General features: G+C 44.4%; 1 protein-coding gene across 1 annotated transcript; it reads left to right on the forward strand.

Annotated features, from left to right (window-relative positions):
• Positions 1-1407: 1407 nt before the first annotated feature.
• Positions 1408-26057, forward strand: SRX (sulfiredoxin). Its single transcript, XM_087372880.1, has 5 exons — positions 1408-1676; positions 1836-1990; positions 21432-21465; positions 25547-25640; positions 25801-26057. Exons 1-5 carry the CDS (start codon positions 1544-1546, stop codon positions 25814-25816), a joined length of 432 nt encoding a protein of 143 aa, XP_087229006.1. The 5' UTR covers positions 1408-1543; the 3' UTR covers positions 25817-26057.
• The last annotated feature ends 280 nt before the right edge of the window (positions 26058-26337 follow it).

Genomic DNA, 26337 nt, shown 5'->3' on the forward strand with positions numbered 1-26337 from the left:
GCGCTGCTCCAACAAAGGACAAAGTGAGGACGATGAGGATTCAGCCCAAGACTCTGCGACTCCCTACCACAAGCTCACACACGACTCCCCTCTCTATCCCAGGATCTCCCAATTGTGCAGTTGTGATCTCCTCCCCCAAAACCTCCCAGGCTTCCAACTAAAACAACTATTAACCTCTCTAGCTCAATCCAAGCTCACGTACTTCCTCACAGCTTCTCCTGCTCATGGAGCTCCTGTCTCCTGTCGCCTCAGGTCCTCCTGACCTACAGAGAAGAGACGCCCTCTAGAGAACTCAATTCACTCCTCTTTCTCGGCTCCCAATTCACGTGCTCATCCTCTCCATCTATATCTCCATGAGTAGTCACGACCCCCCTTGGTAAGATGTCACCTTCCGGATCCAGAAGGTCCTCTAAGGCAACGGCTCTTCCCTCTAGTAGGATCCACACGCCACTGTTTCACATACCTCTCCTCGTTGATCCAAAGCTTACCTTTTCAATCACGCAACCACCTTGCATGGGCATGTTCCTCTTGTATGAGCCACATCATTCTTGATTAGCCACCTCATGCTTGCCTTTTTACCACTCTCAAAGTTTTGCTCCAAAACTTAGACCAAGGCTAAATGCCCAAACCATAGTTTTTGTACTCACAAATGCATGCCACAAACATTTAGTATCTAATTATTCATCAATCCCGACACAGTGGATTTACAAGACACCCACAACAAAAAATGCTCATGCTCTCATGCACATATGGCTAAAGACAACCATGAAAGACGTTTGTCATCCCACACAAACACACCGTCACACACTGGATACCATGCTCTGGAATGTCTGGTGCACCCACATTGCACATCATCATTTCCCACCGAGACCCTACAAACCAAAAAAAAAAACATTCATAAACTCAAGAGTTTTTACATCAGTGAAGATCCTTCTGATAGAAAGGTGCTCACAAAGCCCAAAATCAAAACAACCTGACTGTGTGTAAGACTATGTGCCTACCCACGAGCATGCAACAAGTGAAAACCTTACTTACAATTTTATCCACACAACTTTTGATGACACCATGAGAGGCCTTGCCTTGTGGCCTGGGGTTAATTTTTTTTTGGCCTACCATATATGGAGGCTTAAGTGAAGACGATGGCATTTGAGAAAGCTCATTTATTTGTGGGATTCTCTCTTTCTCCCTCTATCCCTCTCTCTCTCTCTCTCTCTCTCTCAGCTTTCTGCTCCCTTTCCATGGTGCACATTCAATTCGTCTTCCTTTCAATCTTGGGCAGGCCTTATGAATGATATTTATCTTGTTTCTTCTTCTCCCCCCCCCTCTCTCTCTCTCTCTCTCTCTATATATATATATATATATATATAATTCACCCTTCTCCAATTCACCCTCCACTAATTAATTGACTCAAGGATAGGCAGCATGCCAGCATCCTATCAGCCCAATTTTGGAATTTCCAAAAGGTCAAAGATTAATCTACAGATTCCAGGAATCTTTTGAATCTTTGAGATTCCTACCTCCTTCCTACGGGGAGGCGTGGTGCATGTTAGTCATTTATTTTTCTAATTCTCAGTCGCCAACTATTTTGGAGAGAATGTTGCCCGTTGCATCCTTGCAGCTGCCTCCCATTCAAGCTTTCCGTCTCCAAGTCTCTTGTACAGCTACGAGAGGGAATGGTATGTTTCCTTCCCTCAAAATTCATGCAAGAAATAACTTGGACATTGGAGGACTTGCCTGCTTATGCAAAGCTGGTGTGTATATGTGTTCATGAGCTTGTTGTGTCGTACCGTAGCTGTTTAATATGATCTGATGAGAAATTATGTTTGGTTATTCAGGTGCTATCAGCGACCAAGGAAAGCTCAGAGGGCCGATGATAGCAGAAGTCCCGTTGGATCAGATACGCCGGCCGTTGCTAAGGACCCGAACCAATGATCCAGAAAAAGTGAAGGCTTTAATGAAAAGCATTGCGGAAATAGGGCTACAAGAACCAGTGCGTGAATGCTCAACTTCTTGTTCATACAGAGTATCGAAGATATTGCTCTAGAATGCAATCATCCTTGTGATCGTTAGTCTACCAGGTGTTCTTAGAATTCTTAATGCAACTCTTACATTTGGACACCTTTCTTACAATCAATGGGAGAAAGTCCCAACAAATGGAAGTTTAACCGATCTGCCGGTTTGTTTCCTCTTCAAGTTCTTTGACCATTTGCTGGCTGTATGCCACTTCTCCCTTAGTAGTCCAATCTTTTCCCCCTTTTTTCCGTTGCTATCCACCCTGATTTCCTGATGGCGATGATGATGGTGATGATGATGATGTTGATCTGTAGTCGACCACTGGCATGACTCTGTTGTACTTAGCACTATCATTTTGCATTTCTGCATTCTACATTCTACATTGGCATGGATGCTCATTTAGTAGCTCCACCCCCATAGCTTATTTGTACCAGGTTTTTCACAGTCTCATAGACTCATCGGTCTTCCGAAGACTTTAATAAACTTTATTTATTTATTTCTTTCAGCCCGGAATGCCTCGCCATCAGTAGCTACCCACGTGAAAAGGAGCTGATCTTCATCAACGGGGGCTGCTGCATCATCAACCATTGGCGCCATTGTTTGTGCTCTAAACTGCCCGCCATTCTTTCCGCTGCGGAGCTGCTGCCCTTGGGACTGCCACCAGCTATTAGCTCACCTCAGGATCACTGCTGCGCCTCATGCTTCTGCCCTCAGGACTGCCGCCAGCTACCAGCCCTTTGCCGCCTACTTCTACTGCTTCTGCACTTGAGATGCATGCCAACTACTGCTGCAAATTCTGCCACAGCTCCACCATCTCTTGCCACTCTAGTTGGTGCCCACAAAGCTGAGCTGAGCTGCCTACACTTAGCCCACGCTTCCATCTGCCCATGGGTTTGCTGCTCCATCTGTCTTTTCCTGCCCATGTTGCCCCCAACTGCCTCTCTAGATCTGTGTGGCACGTCTATCTCTTACTGAGGGTGACCAGTTCCAGCAGCTCGTGGTTTTGCTGTCCGTAACATTCAGTAGAAGCTGCCCGTGACCTTTTTTGACTGCTCACGAAGCCACCTTAAGTGCTGTCCTCTTATGGGGTCTCATCCTTGTGCAGAAGCCCCATCAGCTAGGGATGCGCAACATGACAAAGCAATGGCCCTTATTGGTGTGAGGTTGGATAACAAATTGCTTCATCATCTTGACCTCAATGTTTCAGCCACAAAGATCAAAGCCATGCTCGAGAATCTTTATGCCACATCTACTAGACCTGACCGACAAGCTTTATATGTTCTATTTGCATGATCTATCACTCTCTGAAGTAATAGATAATGGTTAGTAATATTTGGGTGCTTTGCCCTGGGTTGTTTCCCAAAAAATGATTGAAATAAATGATGTGTGTTGAGTCAATAAAGGTTCTCTGCCTTTGATAGTCCTCCTAAAATGATGTATTGATTTATATTCGTCATGTGTGGCTCCATGTCCTCATTAGTCCCTGGAGCCAAGAGGGGGGGTGTACTGTGGGAGCCATTATTGGCTTTGATAGGTCTATTTATCAAGCCTGGCATTTGAGTTTCAGGATGTTGGTGCAATGTTCTCCTAGACCTGTGAGTTGGTCATGCATCCATGCATGATGAGCCTCAGAGCCATGCTAGATGAGCCTCTGAGTCTATACCATGCTCACTAGCCTTTGAGTTAGCATGGGAGCCATGTCTAGTTCTAGACTGTCATTGCACAGTCCGATGACCATCATTGTCATGTTTTGTTCTTGGTTCCATTCCAGTAGTCACTCACCTTTCCTCCATGGGAGGGTGTTAGGAAATGGAGTAAAGATGAGTCAGTTTGATGTGTTCTAGTGAGTTCTAGTCTAGTGTGTCCTATTGATGCCACGTGTCACATTGGGAGTTATCCCATATGCATCAGTGTTCTTTTTTCCCCCCCCCAAAAAGATTACTTCATTAAGTATGAATGAAATCGGCAAGAGCAAGCTTTAATGCGGAAGCACATCATGGCATGCATGAGAAAAAAGAAAAACCAGCTCAAAAAGAGCTAACGAAAATCCAAGGTGGAGGCTGAAAATGCCACCTCAACCTTGAAGAAGACTCGGAGAAGAAAGTAGATCCTTTCCAATCTCTCTTGGCTGTAGCTGCTCTAGAGGATCCCTGCATGCTCGCCCAGATGGCCATCAGTGTGTGTATAGTATCAATCCATATACTGGTCATAGAGTGGGAAAGGTGAACCTGGAAACCCTCCATCGCCTCTGTGCATCTAGCCCTCCAAATGTGCCAACCTACAATGCTAGCCAGAATCTCCCATGATGTGTCTACCGAGGCCTGAGCAGCTCTGAAAGGGGTGAAGGGACCATCCTAGAGAGAACATGACTTCACATAATGTCGTCTTATAATGAAGGATGAGTCTAAGTCACGTCCCTCGAAAAACACCCAAGGGCCAGTAAGAGATAACCATGCCACTGATCCCCAAGGCATGAAGAAGGGTGCTTGATGAAATATGCTAAATATCCTAGCAACAGCCTTTCAGATCGTACTCGCTTGTCTGCACTCCCAGAGGCAATGCTGAACTGACTCAACTGCTGCATGGCATCGAGGATAAGTAGGGTCAGCCTTGAACCTGGATCTCCACAGGTTCATTGCAATCCCTCCATGAATAGAAAGCCAAAAGCAGAGAGTGATCTTTCTATTCGTGAGGGATTTTCAGAGGCTCCTCCAGAATCTTTTCTGCACCTCTGCAGAAATCTGAAAACTATCCCAATGAGGAGCTCTAAAGGGCCTCCAACCTCTACTGCTAAGCTGAAATCTCCTGATGCATAAGTATCAAACCTACAAGCTCTTTGGTTAGCATGTGAGTACTTACATTTTGTTCATTGCTCTTGCTATTTCATTTCCATTCATTATGTCTCTCTCTAAGTATCATTATCTCTCTCCCTAGCCTACCATCTCTCTCTCTCTCTCTCTCTCTCTCTCTCTCTCCACCATGTGCCTTCACTCACCTCCTCACCTCCATACCTCGTTAGTTGGTGTGCTTTATTTGGGATTAAGTGTGCATGTGCACTTGAGTTGCTGCATTTTATGTTGTACGCTTTCATTCTAGCGAGCGTTGGCCTTTTAGTTTGCAGCAATTCCATTGTGTGTGTGCATCTATTGCTATCTGTGTGTGGAGGGCACTGTAGTCTAGCAGGCCTCCCATTACGTAAAGGTGTTGTGTAGAAGACCTGCAAAAGCAGGCAAAAGGGAAAATCCAAAGAAAGCCCCCTGCAACATTGCAGAGAAGACTTGCAGTAGAAGGTTGAAGATAGACTGGAGTGTCTATTGAGCCATAGCTGAGGTTATTGACATCTACAAAAACTACCAACCCAAAGAGGGGAGCCTTGCTGTTTGGTAGCCTCAGCATAGGGCTGACCACATGAAAAGCTCAAACGGCAAGTATTCATAGAGACCTCTGTGATTGATGGCAAACGTCAATGACTAGCAGCAACAAATCAGAAGAGTTTTGAAGAATGTAAGCAACACTAATATGATTGTGAATAGCAGCAATGCATCTATGTATACCTGCACAAGCAAAATTAAAAAAAGAATATCACAGGTGGTGCGCAAACTGAAGCAGTGCATCAAAAAACATCTGCAAAGAAAAAGAATCATCAAATTAGGCGGTGCTGCAAGGCATCAATAGAACATAGAGCAGCGATGTTATATGTATGGAAGCTAATCCTCGAATTAGTGGACTTTATCCCATAGGGTTAGGGGGCCATGAGATTGATGGAAGCAGGCTTATGTGGGGCTAGAGGACTTACGAGTAGTAGCATGGGGACAATTGGCTATATTTAGCCAAAGAAAAAGGAATGTTCTTCTATATAAGAGTGGCCAAGGCTATTCGGTTTGCATTCAGTGTGTTGACATCACTGATAGGTCTGGTTTGGATCACAAGCCTAGACTCTTGCATTCTACATGGTAGATCACGAGATACTATGCTGAAGGTTCCTATTGGACGTTTCCGGTGGTATGGGAGGCCAGAGCTATGAGCGTAGCCTTGTGAGAGTCTAATCTCTAGCTTCAAAGCGTATATCGTGGTAGGTGGAGTAAGCACTGAGTGGGGTGGAAGGTGCTGTGCGAAGGGAGGTGGAGATGCGAAAGAAAAGGTATGTATGATCAGGCCCTGGGGGGAGAGGTGCTACAGTGAAGTCAGTAATGCGAGATGTGAAGACAGGGGATCCCATGATGTAATCAAAAACACTAGAGCCCCCCCCATGTGGAAAGCATGTGAAACCACCTGAAGCGGGCCATCTGTCAAGACCATTATAGATAATGAGATCATGTATCTTGCCTAGGTCTAATAGGGCCTGCCCATAGGATGAGAATGGACCTTGCCTGTTAGCCGAAACCCGTAGCATACCTGCCTCCTCAAGGTCAACATCTGCCAATAGAGTGGAATCATCTCTGAAATCAAGAAGTGGTACCTGACGGGCCCTTGTCCTCGCGTTGAAGTCCCCCACTAGAAGGACTTCTCTGCGGCTAGAAAAGTTAGACGGACTGATAAAGGGCAGCAAATGGGGATGTCTCATCATCACCTCGAATATCTCTGGCAAAGTGGGAGGTCTCTGAGGGGAAGTAGCAAATTGCGACAAAACAGATCCTAGCTGTCCATGTGTCATATCCGGATCCAAAGAAATCTGGAATGTGTATCTCTCTGCTCTCTTGAAATGATCCCCCAAAGTGTGGATCTGAAAAGGACTGCAACTCCACCTGAGCCTCGAACTCCTCGTGTACCCCTTGTCTCATCTCTGTAGGCAGACTCCCATGTATATCCACTGACTATTGGAAGAGGGCGCTCTGGACTCTGATGTGTCTTTGTATAGAAGACTATGTCGTGGCTTGTATAGGATTCCGAGAAGTTCCCTGGTTCTGACCATAAGGTACCATTACAGTTCCAAATGGTGCAGGACAGGGTCTCAGATATCTGAGTCTCATAGACCCCGCTTCCCTATGTAGGGGAGGGGGCAGGTGTCCTACGGGGGCCTGTAAGAAGTCGTCCCTCTCGTACCACTGTCCACTTCCCCTCCTTCCAGGCTTGATCCTGCTGCTGCAGCAAAGAGCGCCTCTCCTCAACCTGTAGAGGTGTGAGGTCCTCATCCATAAAGATCGCTGGCTGATCTCGAAGGACTGACTTGCGTTGTAGAGCTGAAAGTCGTGCCTGAGTGTCATGAAATCGTATGATCAGGGGTTGCTCTTGGTTGGGATCTCTCCCCACCCGCCATGCCCTCTCTATCCTGTGCTCAGCCACACCCAGGGTAGCGGTCACGAACGCAGTCGCATCTACCATCGGTGTAGCCTCAGTGCGTGGGATCCTGTGTACTCTGATGTTGAGAGCCTTACTGGCTCTCTGCTGCTGCTCCATTAGGGTAGCCGAAACGGTGACCCTTGCGGGTTCCCGTTTGGCCACGTCAACCCATCTGGAAGTCTCCTCAATAGCAGATTGCATGCTCGCAATCTGTGCCTCGACCACCGGGTACTCCCTGGGGCAGTGTGTATGGCTGTGACCTCCTGTCGGAGCTGCATGATATCCTGTTTGGGTCCCTGAATAAGACCCGCCTGCTCTCGAATGGCCCTAGCCTGCTCCTGTATGATGCGGCTCTGCTCCTGGTTAAAGCAGACTTGCTCCCGTGCGAAGCGAGCCAGCTCCATCTCACGCTCACGAAAACTATGTTTCTCTGTGAGTAGGGTCTCACGGGCCTCTGGTGTATCAGTCCACCCATGTCCATGCTGAAACTGTGGTGACTGTGGCATGAAAGAGTGGGACTGAGTCTGGAAACTGGGACGGTGGCTGAGTGAGGAACGGAGATGACAGTGGAATGGATGAGGAGGTCCCAACGGGGTGTGGGAGGGTGGGCTGACTGAGAGGGAGAGGGGAGAGTGAAGCGTAATGCGGCACAGTGTATGACACCTCCGAAGTAGGGGTCATAAGCTGTGCGAGAGCTGTAACAGGAGAAGAGGGAAAGGGAACAACAGCCGGCGCCATGGGCATGAGTATGTCACTGATCGTAGATGTAGATGGGGCTGAGACTGGAACTAGAGCTAGCCTGAAGCGGGGATTGAAGTCGAAGTAGAGACAGATAGAGGGAGCTGAGGTTGGAGCTGAAAACGAAACTGACACTGTAGCGTGAGTTGAGGTTGAGGTTGAGGTAGAGATAGAGGCTGAAGAAGCTGAGGCGGGTCCTACCTTTGCCTTGCTGTCTACCCCGAGTCCACTTCGGTTGTAACGTGTGTTCACATCCTCCAAATTCAGTTGTGTCGTTTGCTTTTTTTTTGTTGTTGTTATTTTCGTCTTTCTTGGCTTTGTCCCCCATTTCTCCTAGGGTGTGAGTGCAGATCTTAGCGTTAGTGTTCAGCCGGGAGCGGGAGCACTGGTTCCCCCCCCATAATGGGAGGCACGTCCAGTGTGAGGTGGTGGAGAGGTAGGGCGGAAGCCTGAAGTGGAGAGGCAGCCAACAGGTGGAGAAGGAGGAGAGGCTAAGATGGCGAGGTTTTTTTTTTTTTTTAATAAATAAAAGGTGGCTGTGGTTTTTTTTTTTAAATAAATTTAAGATTGTACTTGATGAACATCTTGAAGTTCTGGATGGCTTTTACTTTAGCAGAATCCATATGAAGAACTCACTTTTCTTTCCTTTAATAAATAATATGGGCTCTCTAAGGGTTTGTGGAGCAACTTTTAGATGTTGATGCTCAGTTTCATTTGGACTGAATTTCAAGATATCATTGAAGCAAGTACCCACAAAGTGTTGGTGCTGATGAAAGATCCTTTCCATCATACAATTGAAAGTTGCCAAAGCATTGGTAAGACCGAAGGGTACCACCAGATATTTGTACGATGCAAAATTACCACGAGATATCATATGCTCTAAAACTAGTCCTGATGTCTTTTGGAACTACCTTAACTCGATATTGCTTGTAAAATCATTTTATCTTTAGCTTATCTATAATATCGTCAATCCGTTTGCATTCAGTGTTGACATCACCCATGTGGAAGCCCTGATTTGTTGTTGTCAAGTCTCTTTTATCTATGTAGCTGCAAGAGAGAGGTGTGAGTTTGTGAGCTGTGTATTCTTATGAATTTTTTTGAAAGGTCATTCAAGCCTAGGCATAACTGTGAACTTGGGTGCAGACTGCATGTTTGGAGCAATTGTCTAGGGAAACCTTCTGGTCCTCAAGTTTGCAATATTTAGCACCAAGAGCTGGGCTGTCACCACAATGTAAATATCCTAAGTCAAACTACAGTTGACCATTTATTTGATCATAATTAAAGAGTTTTATATGTGTTAATCATGGTCAAAGAGTTCTTTTAATGGTCAAAGAATTGACGACGGTCAAAGATACTTGACTTTGGTCAAGTAAACCTGACCTCGGTTGGGGAGACTTGGTTTATTACCAAGAGGGTTAACTACGGTTAACCAGAGAACTATAGAGCTGACTACGGTCAGAGAGTGTTGACTTCGGTCAACGAGACTTGGCATGCGCCAAGAGGGTTAACCACGGTTAACCAAGATGTGCCAACTTCGGTTGGAGAGACTTGGCTATAATTAAGGTGCCTCGACCCTTGGTCAAAGCTTCTTAATTATGATCAAGAGCGTTGACTTCGGTCAACCAGAGAATAAATATATATTTTTATATTTGTTATGTGTGCACATGTGTTCAGTGGGGACGCCCACCGTGACTAGAACTAGTCCACAATGTGTTGTTTGCATGCAAAGCGCTAACAATTAATGGGTGCCATGGTGGTGGGCTTTAATTAATTGTTGCAGGTACTAGGAAGAGTTATTTTCCTAGGCGCTACGGGAGCCTAATCAGAGTCTAGGAGGCGGTTCGCGTGACCAAGTGCTTCGAAGACTCCAGAGTTGCCCTTAGTGGCATGTAATTAGGAAAGTAGTGTAGAAATTGACAAGTGGCTTGTTTCCAAGAAGGGGAGCCTGAGAGCTCATGTAATGATTCATTCATTCATTCACATTTTGGATTTTCATGTATGAACAGCTCTACGCTGAACTATGTACTTCATCTTCTCTCAAGTAATAAAATCCTTCGGGGGGGTCCAGCCCGACTGTTGTCCTGGGCCCTAATGTCTCTGTTGAGAGAGGGAGAGAGGGAAAGAAATGAGAGTGTCTCTGCTGTATTTTACGACTGAGGTTACATTATAGAGAGTGTTGTTGGTTGTTTTTCTGCGGGCAGTATTTCATTGGTATCAAAGCAAGGCATGAATTGCCTTCTATGGCAATCACGATCAGAGAAAATAATTCCTGTGTGACGATGGAAAAATGAGCAAGGGCTTTGCTCATAGTCTGACTGACAATATACTTGTAGGTTAGAGAGGCTCCATTGATTTGGGCCTCGGGTTTCTGTGTGAAGGAAGTAACGATACTGGCGAAGCATTTGCAGAGGTATTTGCGTAGCCAGGTGCACATGGCGATAGTGCGATGGATTCGATGGGATTCGTGACGGACGTGATGGCGACTCCAAGGGTCTGTGCTATCCGTGCTTCGGGGTAGATCCAAGAGGCGCCTAACGGAAGAGTTCGTAGCAAATGAAGTGCAAAGGTTGATCACGCTGGCCACACCTTCACGCGGATGCTTGGCGAAGGCGCGACGCGCGACGTCGTGAGAGAATCTGTCGCCCGTCTTCAGCTAAGGTCTCACACCTTAGGTGACGTGGCTTTCGTGACGTGGCAGACACGTGTACTGCGCTGACGTGGTGCCTAGCCAGGCAGCAGATGACATGGTGCACACAGGTGTGGTGCTGACATGGCAGGGCTGACAGGAAGCTGACATGGCAGACAGGTCAGCTGCTGATGTGGGAAACTAGTGGTTCAGTTAACTTTGGTTAGTTCACCTTGGTTAGAAGGTCAGTTAGTTGGTCTAACCAAACCAGATTGGTTAGACAAACCAGGTTTGACCAACCAACCTTGGCTGTAGTTAACCAGACCATAGTTGGTTAACTAGAATACAGTGGGTTGAATTCAGTTGGGAGCCAACCAAACCAGACCAAAACTAGTTTGGTTAGAGTAACCAGCCAGTTACTTCATCTAGTTACTGTCCCCCCAAAAAAAAAAGGACAGTTACAGAGACTGTTTCTGCTAGCAGTTTTCAACCATCTGAGAGAGTATTTACTGTCAGAAAAAGCAGAAAACAGAGAAAAATCAGAGATTTGTAGAAAAAGAGTATGCATGCCTTTGAGCAGTGAAAGGAGGGCAAAACAGATACTTTTTGAAGTCATTTGCAGTAGCCAGAAAAGAGGCATACAGCTTTAAGTTTATACCTTGAGTTGACAGCCCAGTATTGGCATAGATTGTGAATGCAAGACACCTCTTGTTGAGGTAAATTTTCTCTTTGAAAAGCAAAGACAACATGCATTAGTTGCATACACAGTGTGTGAGAAACTTGCAGATCTCAGACGAGTTGTAAGAAAATGGCTCAATCACCTATCCAGTGGGATTCACAAGATAGGGATGTACATCCAAGACAGAGAAGTGTGCAGCAAACTCAGCAAGAATTTGAGCAGATGGTACGCACTCGTATACAAGAGATGGAAAATCTCAGAAAGGATCCAAGGGCTCAGCACTTGTTTCAAGCAGAAGCTATGCCTAATGCAGCATATGATGTGCCAATGCCAGAGGCACACTCTCGTGTACAGCCAGAGAAAGAGAAGTCTCATAGGGGACGGTCTCATAGCAAGAAGAGATCGAGGCATCATCACCGATCTCCCAATCCTTCACCGAGCTCGACTTCTGCATCTTCTTCTTTATCAGATAAACCATCCACGAAAAGAAGGAAACACAAGAAGTCTAGGAAGAGTAAGTCTTCCAAAGAGACCAAGGAATTCAAAGAGGGAGGTAAATCTGTCAAGTTTATGACCTACAATGGACAGTATGGTCATACAGAAAAGCATTGCAGTTCATCAGGCAGTTTGATGCTGTATTTGGTATAGAAAAGTTTTCAGAATCCTCCAAATTAAGAATGGTCAGTTTGTGTTATGCTCTAGCCGAGATAACATGACCTCGGATAGATCGGTGGGCATTTTCTCTTAGATGACCAACTTTTGTAATAGTTAATGTGCGCAATTAAATGGTCAAGAGAAGTAACTGCCAAGGTCCTAGGTGAGGGCGTAATGGCATTGACTAGGTAAGAAAAACAACGATGGATATGAAATATATGACGCATTAGATCCCTGAGAGTTGGCTGGGAGGAATAAAAAAAAGCCATCGCCCGTGATAATTACCTACGACGTGGGAGATTTAGTAGAGAGAAACGACGAGTAGTAAGAAGACCTTTACATTTGAGCTCTAGACTCACTAGGATTCACCCTTGAACTCTGCCCTTCTGCTTCCATTTTGTTGAAAAGGAAAATTTTTTTTTTTTAATTTTATTTTTATTTATTATTATTTTTTTCTTTTTCGCAGAAACTCCAAAAGTACGGCACTTCAAATCCCTTTCTGTACCAGACGACTACTGCAGACTGAAAACTCGAAATATATGTAATAAAAGGAAAGAGACGCCCCCTGGATATCCTCGAAGTTCGCAAATAACTCTGCCTTATTAGATACACGAGGTGCAATCTTCACCAACTGAACATCTTCAGAACTCTCAATCCAAGTGCTGGCGACAGCTCTTTTGAAGCATTTCCATTACCAGGTGTCTTTTCTATGGATATATCTTTTTTTTTTTTTTTTTTTTGCAGATTGCTGCCGCTTCTGTTTTGGTATGGAAGTTCTTATCGTCACTTGCGTGGAGATGACGACGAGCAGGGAAATGTAGCTCCCTCATGTACCACCTTCACAACCCATGGTGGTATCAATGCTCCGTCGCTCGCGATGCGTCACATTTAACGCATCATGACGCCGTCCGTCAAACAGGACTTTGTCTTCGCTTGCCACGTTACGTTACGTTCCTCACCCGTGGCCCCCTTTCTGCTAAGGTTTTCGTCAAACGATCTTCGAACCAAAAATTCGACGGGCGGCTGCGACAGTCCTTCCGTTCAGCATGTATATACAAATCTCCTGCTCAGCGTAGCGTCACGACGTCACCACCCGTCCACTATTCGTCGTCACCGACGCTCCACACCTTCCCTTTCGTAAACCTGATCCTGGGACCTGTGTGCTCTGATACCAAGTTTCTCACCTTTTGCTTCACCAGTGATATTAAAGAGGAAAAAGGATGATACGTTTCGCCTCTGTATAGATTACAGAGCATTGAATAATATCACTGTTAAGCACAGGTATCCGATGGCTCGGATTGATGATTTGCTAGATGCATTACATGGAGCCATGATTTTCAGCAAGATAGATCTTAAGTGTGGCTACCATCAGATCCGGATTAGAGCCGAGGATGTGCATAAAACCGCTTTCAGAAGCAGGTTTGGTCATTATGAGTTTTTGGTAATGCCCTTCGGACTTACCAATGCTCCAGCGACCTTCGTCATGCTTATGAACGATTTACTACGTCCGTATATCGGAAAGTTCGTAGTACATTTTATTGACAATATCTTGATATTCAGTAAAAGTATTACTGAGCATCGTGAACACTTAAGGATAGTGTTCAGTACTTTGAGGAAAGCCAGTCTTTACGTGAATAAAAAGAAAACTATACTGTGTATGGTTAGGCTTGAGTATTTAGGGTTCATAATTACTCCACAGGGGGTAGAAATGGATCCGAAGAAAGTGGCTGCGATACTAACTTGGCCAATCCCTCAGAGTCTGACCGCGTTGCGATCATTCTTGGGATTTGTCCAGTTTTATAGAAGGCATATCAAAGGATATTCCGAAATAGTATCGCCATTGACTGATCTGACCTCAGATAAGGTACCTTTTATTTGGGGACAGAATCAACAAGAAAGTTTTAACACCATAAAACAAGCTGTGGTCTCAGGACCGGTGTTAAAAATAGTTGATCCCCAGAAACCGTTGTTCCTAGAAACCGATGCAAGTGGCATTGCGGTAGGAGCAGTCCTCCTTCAAGAGGGAAGGCCAGTAGCCTTTGAAAGCAAGAAGCTCTCCCTCTCAAAGGAATTGGCCAACTCATGAATTGGAGTTGTATGCTGTTATCCATGCTTTGAAAACATGGAGGCATTATCTGTATGGTTCAGAGTTTTATGTGGATGTGGATCATGATACTCTGAAACATTTCTGTAAACAGCCTGACTTGAGGGGCCGCCAAGCTAGGTGGGCAGAGCTCATGCAGGAGTTTAATCTAACGATTCGGTACCGAAGAGGAAAAGACAATAAGGTTGCTGATGCGTTGTCTCGCATTATACACAACCTGAGTTTCACTGTATTAGAGAGTGCTCTAATGACCGAGATCAAAGAAACTCAAAAGGTGGACGAGTTTGTCCAGAGCTTATGGCCTAAGGCTCATGTGTTAAAACCCGGGGAAAATGAAAAGGATGACCTGGCATCCAGAAAAGGCCAAACTTATGCAAGATATGCCATAAGGGATGGTATGCTAGTTAGAAATGGCAAGGTTGTAGTACCTGGTCAGAATGATCTCAGGCAGAGAGTCATTCGACAATGCCATGATAGCCCGTGTGCGGGACATCCAGGAGTCGAGAAGACCTATGATCTCGTGAAGCGAGATTTCTTTTGGCCAAAGATGAAAAAGCATATTCATGAGTATGTGACACGGTGTTTCTCGTGTCAAGTAAGTAAGGCCGAGCGGGTGAAGCCACCCGGACTTTTACAGCCCTTGGAAATACCACTAAGTAAGTGGGAGAGCATTTCCATGGATTTTATTGTAGGGCTACCTGCAACACAAGGGGGATATAATTCTATCCTTGTGGTGGTTGATCGTCTAACCAAGATGGCTCACTTCATTCCGACTAGAGAGTCTGTTAGTGCCCCGCAAGTGGCGGATTTGTTCATTAGACATATATTTCGTCTGCATGGATTACCTAGATCCATCCATAGTGTCAGATCGAGATGTCAGATTTACCGGTCATTTCTGGACAGCGGTATTCGAAGACACTAAGGACTGAGTTGGGAATGAGTAGTGGGGATCATCCTGAGACGGATGGTCAGACGGAGAGAGTCAACTAGATTTTAGAGGATATGCTAAGGGCATATGTGTCATTAAGGCAACATACATGGGACAAGTGGTTGCCATTGTTGGAGTTTGCCTACAATGATAGAAAACATTCATCTACTGGGTTCAGTCCGTTTGAACTGAACTATGGTTATAGACCAGCCAATCCAACTATAGTTGGAGTACCTCAGAAAGTGCCTAGTGCCGCAAACTTTGTAGTTCAGATGCGGGAGATGCTAGCACCTGCGAGAGCTAATATCCGCCAGGCTATGGATAGAGCCAAGGTGTATGCGGATGAAAATCGGTCTATAAGAGTATTTGAAGAAGGAGAAAAAGTTTTTCTGAGAATTCCTTCGAACTCGAAGTCGTTGACTTCAGGAGAGTGTGCTAAGCTATCACCTCGATACTGTGGGCCGTGGTTAATTCTAAAGAGAATAGGCAGTGTAGCCTATAAATTAGAATTGCCACAGGGGTGTAAGGTGCACCCGGTTTTTCATGTTTCGCGCTTAAAGAAATTTTTACATGCTGGTGACTCACTAATCGAAGGTGTGGTTTTGTTTCAGGAGATAGAGGATATTGCAAGGCGCAAACCAACAAAGATCCTGGACCGAGGAACAATGCAAATACGAAATCGGAAGATACCCACGGTGTTGGTTGCATGGCATGGTCAGCCTCTATCGGAAGCTACCTGGGAATCCGTGTACCAGTTACGGAGAGCATTCCCAGATTTCATCATCGAGGACGCTGATGCTTGAAGAGGGAAGGAATGTTATGCTCTAGCCGAGATAACATGACCTCGGATAGATCGGTGGGCATTTTCTCTTAGATGACCAACTTTTGTAATAATTAATGTGCGTAATTAAATGGTCAAGAGAAGTAACTGCCAAGGTCCTAGGTGAGGGCGTAATGGCATTGACTAGATAGTTCTAATAGGGCTTGGGCCTAGGTGCATCTAAGAGAAAATGCCCACCGATCTATCCGAGGTCATGTTATCTCGGCTAGAGCATAACAGTTTGCACTTAACAGCGACAGCTAGTGCATGGTGGAGTGCACAGATCACAGATGGGTCAGCCCCACAGAAGTGGAAGGACTTCAAGAAAGCCTTCTACCAGCAGTTTATGCCTAAACATTTTAGAGATTATGTTCTTCAAGATTGGGACAGTTTGCATATGGATGCAGGAGATACAGTGGATGTGTACAACCAAAAGTTTTGGGATGCTTATTTGCAGGTTGCACCTTTCAAAAAGATCTCCAAAGGAACCCAAATGAGAAAGTACAGAGCAGGTCTGAGTCCAAGAATCCAGGCAGTAGTAAATGTTTTGGGGGCAAAGAACATTCAAGACCTTATGCATTCGGCTTCAGTAGCTAGTCTTGTGCCGTTACGAGATCCATCCACAGTACTATCCTTGCATGTAGGACGTGTTGAAAGAAAGAAAGCTGATTTTTCAAAATAAGTAAAGAAAGAGTACCCCAAGGTTGAAAAGAAAGGGTTTCAGCCTCAGAAGCCGAGGGGTACTTAGTTTTCAAAGACTTATAAAGGCAAATCCCCATTCACTCCTGAACAAATAGGTGAGTTTCGCAGAGATGGGAAATGCTTTAAGTGTGGAAAAGAGGGGCATGTGGCTGCCGAGTGCCCAGAAAAGCCTTCAACTTCGAAGGGAAAAGAGACAGAGAAGCCACGGGGACCACAAAAGCCAATGGCAGGAGGAATTCCTGACATACTGGGTCATGTTTCAAACCCAGAAGAACGAGAATTGCTGCTATCATGGGGCAAAGTCAGGGACTAGCAAGCGCTAATTTTATTTGATCCAGGGGCTAGTGATAATTTCATATCAAAGGACCTAGCCCTGAGGCTGGGAATAAAGACGGAGGAGTTGGGCAAGGCTTTGGATGCCGATCAGATGTTCTGTGGAAACCCTGTGCCAGTCACTCCCTTGATAGGGAAGCTCCGTCTTCATATACAGAGTTATGTGGATCAGGAAGACTTCTTCATTTCTACACTGAAACATCATGATGTAGGTGCTGGAGTTTGTACATAGGGGCAAAGAATATCGTGTGGTTGCTAGGAATAGAGGGAAAACTATTCCCATTGTATTAAATAGTTGTGTTGGAAAAGAAATAAAGTCTGCAGTTTCAGCTTACATGATTTTTGTAAAAGAGAGAGATGTGGAAATGTATGCTGAAACAAGTGAGGCAGATCAGAATAAATTTGAGTTTATTAAAAATTTTAAAGATTGCTTTTCTGACGCTTTGCCAAGGGAGTTACCCCCTGAGAGACCTGAGGATCATGGCATAGAACTCATTCCTGGAAGCGAGCCACCCAATAGGCCCCCATACAGAGTTAGTGCAACTCAGCGAGAAGAGATTATGACTCAGGTGCAGGACTTGTTGTCCAAGGGGTTGATTCAGCCCAGTTCTTCTCCTTTTTGTTCCCCTGTACTGCTAGTACAGAAGAAAGATGGCTCATTCTGTATGTGTGTCGATTACCACGCACTGAACAAAATGACCATCAAGAATAGATTCCCTATTCCGCGCATTGATGATGTGCTGGATCAGTTAAATGGAGCTTCAGTTTTCAGCAGGATAGACTTAAAGAGTGGCTATCACCAAGTGAGGATACAGCCTCAGGATGTGCACAAGACAGCGTTCTGCACTACTTTTCGGTTGTATGAATATCTGGTGATGTCTTTTGGATTGACCAATGCCCCAGCTACCTTCAATAGGATGATGGATCGTATCTTCCGACCCTACAGACAGTTCACTGGTACCTTCTTCGATGACATAATTGTCTTTTCTAAGTCTGAAGAAGAGCACAAGGAACATCTTGCTACAGTGTTTCAAGAGCTGAGAAATCATGAGCTCTATGCAAACAGCAAGAAAAGTGAATTCTTCTTGGAAGAATCTAGGGCATATAATATCCAAGAATGGGATACAGATGGATCCAGCAAAGATCGGTGCCATTCAAGAATGGCCAGAGCTGACAACTGTGCATGAAGTTTGAAGTTTCCTAGGCCTGTGTTCTTACTATAGAAGGTTTATCAGGCATTTTGCGGATATAGCCGCTCCACTCCACGATCTTACTAAGAAAAATGCAGCTTTCAGATAGGGAATTCCTCAAAAGACAGCCTTTACCACACTCAAGAAGAAACTGACTACAGAGCCAATCTTAATCATTCCAGATTTGTATCAACCATTTGATGTGGATTGTGATGCTTGTGGGGAATGTGTTGGGGCTGCATTGCATCAGAATGGTCATGTAGTGGCTTATGAGAGCAGGAGACTCCGGGATGCAGAAAGATATCTAGGAATCTATGAGAAAGAGTTATTGGCTGTAATTCAGGCCATCCATACATGGAAGCCCTACCTTTTGGGTATAGATTTTACTGTTAAAACAATCACCAAAGTCTGAGATACTTTTTGAATCAGACCAAGCTTTTCGAGAAGCATATGAAATGGGCAAACATGCTGTCAATGTATCATTTTCAGATTGTCCATACCCCAGGAATTCGGAACAGAGTGGCAGATGCCTTGTCCCGAAGACCCCAGGTCAATAATGTGACTATTGCTTATTATTAGGACCTAGAAGGCATGAGGGAGCAATATGCTAGTGATGCAGATTTTGGTGAGATTTTATAGCAAATGGAAGAGGGGCAATCCACCAGCCACTATTCCCTGAAAGATGGGTATCTAATGAAAGATGATTGCCTATGCATCACCCAGGAGATGAGGAAAAAGATTTTGGAGGAATGCCATGCACTTCCCTATGTTGGACACAGAGGAATTACAGCAACAACTCTAGTACTAGAGAGGTATTTCTTTTGGCCAGGGATGCAGAAAGATATACATCAGTTTGTTACTGAATGCCTTACATGTCAGAAAGTGAAGTATAATAGACGGAAGGCACCTGGCCTACTTATGCCTCTTCCTGTGCCTCATGCACCATGGGAAAGTATTACAATGGACTTTATTTTTGATTTTCCAAGATCAAAGTCAGGGAATGATGGGATTTGGACTATCATTGATAGATTCAGCAAGCAAGCTCATTTCATTCCGGTTCGCAAAACCATAAAGGCAGATCATATGGCTAAGCTTTTCATGGCACAGATCTTTAAGCATCATGGTATGCCTAACTCCATTTTTAGTGATCGAGATCCCAAAATGACCAGTCTATTCTAGAGAGCTTTATTTGATAACATGGGGACGAATCTGAATTTTTCTTCTTCTTTCCATCCCCAGACCGAATCTGAATTTTTCTTCTTCTTTCCATCCCCAGACAGATGGTCAAAGTGAAGTAGCAAATTCTACAGCATTGGATATGCTGAAATGCTACGTGGGTGACCAAGGTTCAGACTGGGAAAAGTACCTACCATTGGTAGAGTTTGCTTACAATAATACAGTACACAGCTCTACAGGGAAAGCCCCCTTTGGGTCATTAATGGAAAGGTGATTTGGCCACCTATCCTGAGGACCAAGGATGAAATATTTGTAGCTGATCAGTTTGTGAGAGACCTCCAAACAGCTTACAGCCAAGTCCGGAAAGCAATCGAAAGGTCTCAAGAGAAACATAAAAGAGCTGCAGATAAGCATAGGAGACAGCTAGATCTCAAGGAAGGGGATTGGGTACTTTTGAAGTTTGAAAAAGCTAGGCTCTGCAAGTTTAAAGGCAAACATAAAGTGTATGCAAAGTTATCTCCCAGATACTATGGCCCTTTCAGGGTTACAGAAAGAATAAATGAGGTTGCATACAGGTTATCATTGCCAGAGCATTGGAGGATTCACAATGCATTCCATGTGAGTCTTCTAAAGAAATTCCAGAGGCCAGAGCCTACAGAGCCAGTATCAGAGAATCCACCAGAAGTGGATGAGCTGGAGGAGGTCCTTCAGCCAAAGCAAATTGTGTACCATACTGTACGCAAAGGCCCTCAGGGCAAGGAGTTTTACAGGTATCTTGTAAAATTCAAGAATTATACGGCATTAGATGCCAAGTGGATGGACGAAGACATGTTATCCGATCTTCCACAGCTTTTGGATGTTTACAAGGAAGCTTTTTAGTTGAGGTCAAGTGAATAGAAGCCGAGGGGATATCACCACAATATCAAAGTACAATTGACTATTTATTTGATCATAATTAAATAGTTTTATATGTGTTAATTATGGTCAAAGAGTTCTTTTAATGGTCAAAGAATTGACTACGGTCAAAGATACTTGACTCTGGTCAAGTAAACCTGACCTCGGTCGAGGAGACGTGGTTTATTACCAAGAGGGTTAACTACGGTTAACTAGAGAACTACAGAGCTGACTATGGTTAGAGAGTGCTGACTTCGGTCAACGAGACTTGGCATGCGCCAAGAGGGTTAACCACGGTTAACCAAGATGTGCCAACTTTGGTTGGAGAGCTGTGCCAACTTCGGTTGGAGAGACTTGGCTATAATTAAGGCGCCTCGACCCTTGGTCAAAGCTCCTTAATTATGATCAAGAGCGTTGACTTCGGTCAACCAGAGAATAAATATATATTTTTATATTTGTTATGTGTGCACATGTGTTCAGTGGGGACGCCCACCGTGACTAGAACTAGTCCACAATGTGTTGTTTGCATGCGAAGCGCTAACAATTAATGGCTGCCATGGTGGTGCGCTTTAATTAATTGTTGCAGGTACTAGGAAGAGTTATTTTCCTAAGTGCTACGGGAGCCTAATCAAAGTCTAGGAGGCGGTTTGCGTGACCAAGTGCTTCGAAGACTCCAGAGTTGCCCTTAGTGGTATGTAATTAGGAAAGTAGTGTAGAAATCGACAAGTGGCTTGTTGCCAAGAAGGGGAGCCTGAGAGCTCATGTAATGATTCATTCATTCATTCACGTTTTGGATTTTCATGTATGAACAGCTCTACGCTGAGCTATGTACTTCATCTTCTCTCAAGTAATAAAATCCTTCGGGGGGGTCCAGCCCGACTGTTGTCCTGGGCCCTAGTGTCTCTATTGAGAGAGGGAGAGAGGGAAAGAAATGAGAGTGTCTCTGCTGTATTTTACGACTGAGGTTACATTATAGAGAGTGTTGTTGGTTGTTTTTCTGCGGGCAGTATTTCATGGGCCCTGTGATAGTTGTCTACTGTAAGATAGGAGCATGAAGATTTTCATATCATTTCATTTCAACATGCATGTTTGGTTGGGGACGTTGTTCTGCCTCTTGAATTCAGAAGGATTATGAATTGCATTTACTCCACAAAGAACACGGTTTTATGCTATGTTTTGGAAATTTACAATTGTAATAGATGAACAGCATCACCATTCTATATGTTGGTTGATTTTTTCCATCCAAACATTTTTATGAGCTTTCTGAGAATCAAGTGTCTTTTGACTCATGCAGATAGATGTCCTTGAAGTTGATGGCATTTATTATGGTATGCTTCTTTCAGAACAACTTTTTTGTTATAGCATTGCTTCTTCTTTTAAGGTTTTTGAGTCTTTTCCTGTTGTAGTTAAAGAGCTGTATTGCTTTTGTTGGCTGTTTGTCTGAGTCAGGCATAGCATAAGATTAGACGTTGTAAATCAAAATTTGCAAAGCAATAATCTACTGTTCCATAGCATTAGACTTCCACAGCTCTTTTGTGAGCAGGTTTTCCCACATCCATGTATGAACAAAGTCTGAGTTCTCCTTCTCTTCTCTATACTGTACATTCTCTGAGTGAGGTTCAATCAATTATGCATTGCACACTTATTTGGTAGGATGAGGAGGGGCAGTTGTTACATCACTAGGGGATTTTGTGAGGGTGCAGGTTTGGACAGGGCCATTCTCAAATCCCTCTGTTAGTTGCAGTGCGAGTTTCTTTGCACAAACTTCAGTTTCCTTCTATAGACTCGGCTTGGAGACCATTTCCAATCTTACTGCGTAGTAGATTTAAGTGTACAAATGCCTCAGACGGGACCTAGACATTTGCCTCCCAACTCATTTTCAGTGATCTCACGGCCACTTGGGGCAGGATTCAGGGCTCCTCACACGCAGCAGAGGCTAGGTGATCCTTCTTCAAGAGAGAGTGGGATCATGTTTTTTTTTCCACACAGACTGACAGGACCTTATGGCACTTCCACTATCATGATTGATCACAACAACCTCATTTATTTTCTGCATTATTTTGTACAAGGTTTACGAGTATTTTGGTCATATTTAATAAGAGAAGCTCTGTGCAATACAAAAAGGCAGAATGCTATCAAATTGAAATACTAAAGAATCATGTTATGTTAGAAAACATAAAAACTGCCATTGGCACCAAAAGACCGTGTTTAATATTAAAGTACGTATGTATATATGTATGAATGTTTGTATGTATGTCTATATATAAAACTATAATATTGTATGTGTGTCTGTGTGTGTGTGTGGGTGGGTAGGCGGGTGTGATTCAAAATGAAAATTCAGAAATAGAAAAGCAAGTTGAGCCATGTCACCTCTCTGAATGAAATCAAATTTTTGTTTGGTGCTTAGCAAATGGACTAAGAATTGTAATCAAAGGAGGAACCAGGTTAGGATGGATTTAAAAAAAAGTTTTTAAAAGCTGAGAAATCATGCTCTTAAAGATCCCTTGTGATGATTGAAGGGATGTGTTTGAGAGATGATATGAGCAAAGGAGAGATGTAGGGAAGCCAGCAAGAGAAAGGGTGTTGCTGCAGCTCTAGAACAGCCTAGAGCAGCTTAGGGTAGATTTCTAAACCAGCAAGAGGCTCATGACGAGGTGGAGTGACCAGCCAACAGGAAAGAAAGTGGAGAGCAGCTTTGGTGCAGCTCTACAGCAGTCTAGAGCAGCTCGAGGTAGCTTTGTGGAGAAAGAAGGGGCCCCAAGCCTTGCAATTTCTTCTCTCAGAAACTGGTCTTGATGCGGATTGGCTAAATGGTAAGTGGAGGACAAGTGTGTGGGTGCTTGGGATGAGTGTTGGAATAAGGAGACAAGGTGTTGTATGCTTCACACAATTGGTGCAGGAGGGGCGAAGTCTGGAGGCAAGCAATCCAAGTGTCACAGAGACTTCCCACATGTCAGGTAAGCTCTTCTCTTCCCCAAATGTATGGGCCGCCACTTGGCAAGGGCATCTTTGCAGCTGCTTGCACATTCCAGATGTTTACAAGTTTGTGCCATGGAATGGGGGATGTCAATGATGTACGATAGGGATGATGAGTGTGGAAAACTTGTGACGAAATGCGATAGGATTTTGTGGGTCTATGAGGAGATGAGCTGTGGATTTGCAGTATGTGTAAGTGTTAGATTCCTCCACTAAGGATCTCCTTTTATGCTTCAATCAGTCTTTGATTGGGTTGGTTCCAACTATAGTTCGAATGTTGCCCTTGAGTTGTCTGCTATTGATTGCTTCTACTTTTCTTTTCTTTTTTTCAAAGAAAGTAACCTTCTATTAATGCTTGAAAGCTTGCATACAAGATAGTAGCCCCGAAGGTGCTATGGAAAATTCCAGAGAAACCCAGCTCACTGCCTAGGGGATCTTTGGTACTGGGGCTAACTGCCGAGTGGGGGGGCTATACAACCAGTGGATCCCTCGCAGGGTGAAGATGTAGAAAACTCCTACAGGCCAAACCTTGCATAAACGAGCACGCCTCTCGATAGTCGCCCCGGAGCTTGGAGTCTTACGCTCCCAGGTGGACCGTAGTGTGTATATGATGTCCTGTCAGATGGCGACTAGGGTAGCCGAGGGTGGTGGAACCGGCTGCTCACCCATCACAAGACTGCAACGAGCCACCCAAATGTTCCATACCATGATGCTGGCTACCACCTTCTAAATGTTGGCTTCCCTAGCTAGTCTGTCAGGAGGGAATGCCTCGTGGAGTGCTATCCTCTGGATGCTCTGGCCTGTATCCGGTAGGCTGGAGAGATCTCACCAATCTGAGACGTGTGTCCTCCCTCTGTCAACCAGGCCACCATCCCCCCCCAGGTGTAGTCTCTCTGGAGACTCTGCATACGTGTCATGATCCTGAGGGCTCCCATCCAAATCCTCGCTGCGCTACAACAGATCCAGAGGCAGTGCGGGATAGTCTCCAGGACACCATCGGAGCAACAATGGCACTACCCCTCCACTCGCATTTGCTCCAACCACGGTTTGATGGGCAAGCCTCCGTGGGCGGCCAGCTAGAAGAAGTATGATATCTTCCTCGGCCGCAAACTGGACCACAACCGTGTCCAAAACCTGGAGCAAACATCCTGGGGCACTCTCTGGGTCACCCAGAGCCTCTCCCTCGAGGGGGTCCACCTCGATGAGTCCATCTGAAGCCTCTTGCCAATCCATGTGGTGTTGGAAAAGAAGGGCACCTCATCCACCTGCTCGGCTAGGCTGCCCCTGGAAGGCCATGATTGCTTCTACTTAAATTCAAAGTTATGAGTTTTTGCTTTGGATTGATTCCAGGGTTGATGCCTCATTTAGGCTAATTACTTCAACTGTTTTTATCAAACACATCTTCATTAGTGTACTTTTACTATCTATCGCAGCAATTGATTTGTTGCAGGAAATTGAGCATTGGAAAGATTGCCTCTACTAATGAAATTCTTTGATCTCATCGATAGGCTTTTAGCGATTCGTTCCCTTCGATATCTTCTAAGGTCATGGTGCTGTTGTCGTGTCACTGTCGAATTCAGTACAGCCCGGCCATACAGCCCCATCCATGCTCAATGATGATTTTGCTTCTTCAGCCTGAGTTTTATGTTGTATAGCAAAACCAACATGCCTCTACTGAATTGTTGTTTCTTGATGTGGCAATTGTGCCAACAGCTTTGAATAGTTCTAAGGCCATGCTATTCTTAACTGAAATTCATCAAGCTTCACTCGTTCATCTAGCCTGTTTTTTATCAGTCATCTTATTATCCTGTATGCTCCATTGCAATGTGAAGACTTAGTATCAGACATACAAGGGGAATTACTGCTTCACATCCCCAAAAAAAAGTTCTGATGAAAGCTTTGAAAATAATACAATATATCACCTCTCTATGAGGTAATGCACTAGTCAAAATAAGCTATAGACTTTTCGACAAAGATGACTGAGGGCCACGTGAGAATTAAACTCTTATGCAGCTAAAGATATCACAGTTTAAATCATTCTAAGGAACAATAGTGAGAGTGGCAACGTTGACAGTGGTAGGGTTGTCAGGTGGCTACAGTGCCAAGTTGTAGCCACAACGTGATTAGAGTTATAAGGCATCATCAAAGAAGTAGTCACAACATGATTAGAGTAACAAGGTATCATCAAAGAAGCAGAAACAGGTAAACCCGCAGAGTTCAGTTTTATCTAGTGGGGAGAGGTTGGTCCTGGGAAGCATTACAATGGTTTGAATTTAAATTGCTGTAATATTTACCAAATTTGGATTGATTTGTTTTCATCTGCCATTGTCAACATTCATGGTGCATGGTTTTAAATTTCTTTCTCCAGAGAGTGCTCAGTACCCATGTATTCTTTGAATGGACTATCTCCTCATTTGACATTCAATATTTTAGGCTTTTCTGGCTGTCATCGATTTGAGGCTCATCAGCAGCTTGGGCTTCCCACCATCCGATGCAAGATCCGCAGAGGGACAAAAGAGACTCTAAGGTAGGCATTTTCTACTACTACATTTCTTTGTGATATTGTCTGGTTACCATGTTTTCTCACCCTAAATGAATTCCATTTCTTGTTTTGTTCTCTCCTGTAGAATTACTGCAGGGGTAGTGAAACGTTTATAGTGTGGCTAACAAGTTGCTGGTCTTTGAAGGCATCACTTGCGTTGAGACTGGAACTCTGATTGTACATGTACATGCCAATTACCTTTCTATTTTGTAAATAACATACTTTTATTAATCCTGATTTGGGAAGGTGCACCGTAAATTTAATATTTGTATAAAGATTCCTTTGTCACCTAGTTTGTACAAAAACTTTGGTGGAAAAATACTGTATAAAAAATGGGTTTTGCAAAAAACTTGAAGCAGCAAGATTTCATACTGGCCTGAAGCAGGAATTGTGATGTGACAATAAGCAAGGATATCCGTAATTCAATTCATTCAAGAAGTTGAAGAATTCATGTAGAGGAATACTTTTCAAAGCTCAGAGGTCATATAGTTTTTAAGTTGGAGATCTGATTGCACCAATTCAATTCCATCTGTGTTTTTAAATCCATCACACTTAATGTGCATATGCCTGCTTTAATGCCCCTGTCCTGCCGACAGCCTATCTCCTTCTCTCTTCCCCTTTACCGGGTTCCCACAAGGATCAAAACGGTGCAGGTCCATTCCTAAGCTTTGGGTGGGATGTG

The sequence above is a fragment of the Dipteris shenzhenensis genome, chromosome 3 (genome assembly GCF_047967505.1).
Source record: "Dipteris shenzhenensis isolate YYH24624 ecotype China chromosome 3, Dip_SZ_1.0, whole genome shotgun sequence".
In the NCBI taxonomy this organism is placed as follows: domain Eukaryota; kingdom Viridiplantae; phylum Streptophyta; class Polypodiopsida; order Gleicheniales; family Dipteridaceae; genus Dipteris; species Dipteris shenzhenensis.